General features: G+C 53.6%; 1 protein-coding gene across 1 annotated transcript in view; it reads right to left on the bottom strand.

Annotated features, from left to right (window-relative positions):
- Window positions 1-1607, bottom strand: part of LOC104498169 (merlin-like) — a gene marked incomplete at both ends in the record, with an annotated part of 7950 nt that extends 6343 nt beyond the window's left edge. The window contains 2 exons of the mRNA XM_010141520.1: window positions 443-565; window positions 1482-1607. Coding sequence (XP_010139822.1) covers window positions 443-565; window positions 1482-1607 — 249 coding nt within the window. The remainder of the gene's footprint in view (window positions 1-442; window positions 566-1481) is intronic.
- Between the last annotated feature and the right edge of the window lie 267 nt (window positions 1608-1874).

Here is a 1874-nt window from a genome sequence, read left to right as displayed (position 1 = left end):
TGCAGCCGGAACACTAGATGGGCTGGCTGCATTCTGCTCTCCAGGATGAAACTCCCCTGCTTCACCTAACGATGCTCTCGTGGATGGAGGCAATCTCCACCCCTCAGCAGAATCCACACCCGCAGCCCGCAGAGAGGTGGGCTCGAAGGGTGCGCGTGTCGTTCAAGCCCACGTCTGGCAGATTCGCCTCCCCCAGCTGCCACACACCAACGTCCCACATCACCTAATTCCTCCTGACAGCCGCTTTATGGGGTCTGCGAGTCTGGGCATCTGTGACTGCTTCATCCAGACACGCCACCCCTGACCTATTTTCGGAAGTTGTGACAACCGCCTTCAGAGAGGTGTGAACAGAACAACGAGGAGCTGCACTCTCCTGCCCACCTTTCCTGGAGCCTGGCTCCTTCCCTCGGGTTGGGAAACAGGGTCCTGAGCTGGCTCCTACCTGCAGGAAGAACAAGTGCTGTGTGATTTCCTGGACCAGCTCCTCCTCTGCATTCTCAGGGTAAAATTTGGCCAGGAAGTGAAAGGTGACAGGCTCCTCTGTTGGAACATCATGATCCAGAACCTGTGGGGTACAAGAGCTGTTCAGTTACTCTTCCCAGCTTCTTCAGCGCTCTCTCTTGGAGCTGAGACTCAGCTCCCTTCTGCTCAGATCAGCACCTTTTATCAAGCACTTCAGACACCTAGAACAGACAAACCAGCCTAAATAGTTCAGAAAACAAAGTTAAAAAAAGAAAACAAACATTTCTGACACTCCTAAGGATGCAAGAAAACAAACAAGGTGAAAACAAACAGCATGAGAAATGAGACAGCAGAGGCTCTCTGCCGAGAGCCCATCACCTCTTCCCAGCCTCACAGAGCGAGGCTGTCTCCTGCTACGCCACCACCCAACCTTCTCGTCATCTCCTGGCGTGTCAGGGCTGTTCCTCACTACCCTTCTGTCACGCTGGCACCGTCCAGTGCAGACTCACGTTAGTATAAAACCTTGGCGCGACACACGAGACACCCAGCCCTCCCTGACAGTCCCAATGACCGTCTGGTTTCAGCGTTGGGTGCAAAGAGAAGGGCGTCTATCGCTCCTCTAACCCACCCCTCGGCACGGGAAGCGTTCCCTCCCCTACCTCATCTCCTTTTCGCTCCTCTGGTTTTTCCCCTCCCCAGCTCTTTGGACAAATCAACAACAAAGGGAGCCAAGGTGTCACTTCACTCCTCCGCTCACTCAGGGGCACAGAAGAGACTGTGAGGTCTCATTCACGTCACACCCTGAAGTCCATCATCTCAGCACCGCTGTCTCCAAAACCCCTCAGGAGGGGTGGGGTATCTCACGGCTTTTGGTGCCATGGGGATGAGATTTAGATGCACCTCATCCGGCTCGCTCCAGTACCGCACATAACACAACGGCGGGCAACCAAAGAAAGAGGAAGAAAGTACATCCTCCTTTGTCACCCCACGCAATCTCTCCAGGGGAATTTGGTTCCAACCTTCTTGTCCATTTTGAGCCAAGCCACTGTGTCCTTGATGGTGTACTGAAGCCCGAAGAACCAGGTTTCTCGGAGTCCCAGCGTCCTGCACACCAGATCGAACAGGTCCTTCCCCTTCCACTTCACCTGCGGGCAAGCAGAAGGCAGCAGAATTATAACACTGGATTTTAGAACCTCATCGCCGTTCAACCAAATCCCTTCTTTTTACACCTCACAATGCCTTTGAGAGTCTGGAGAAGGCATCTGGTACAGGCAAGGAAACATCCTGCCAAAGGTGCTTTATAGCCTTCCACATGCTTTTATCTGCCCATCACCAACTCCTCCTGCACCAGGAATCACCAAATCTGGGTTGGAAAGGACCTTTAATCTCCTCGAGTCCCCCCGTTCCCCAGC

This window comes from Buceros rhinoceros, unplaced genomic scaffold (genome assembly GCF_000710305.1).
Source record: "Buceros rhinoceros silvestris isolate BGI_N320 unplaced genomic scaffold, ASM71030v1 scaffold16028, whole genome shotgun sequence".
NCBI lineage: Eukaryota > Metazoa > Chordata > Aves > Bucerotiformes > Bucerotidae > Buceros > Buceros rhinoceros.
This window is presented reverse-complemented; position numbering and strand designations above follow the sequence as displayed.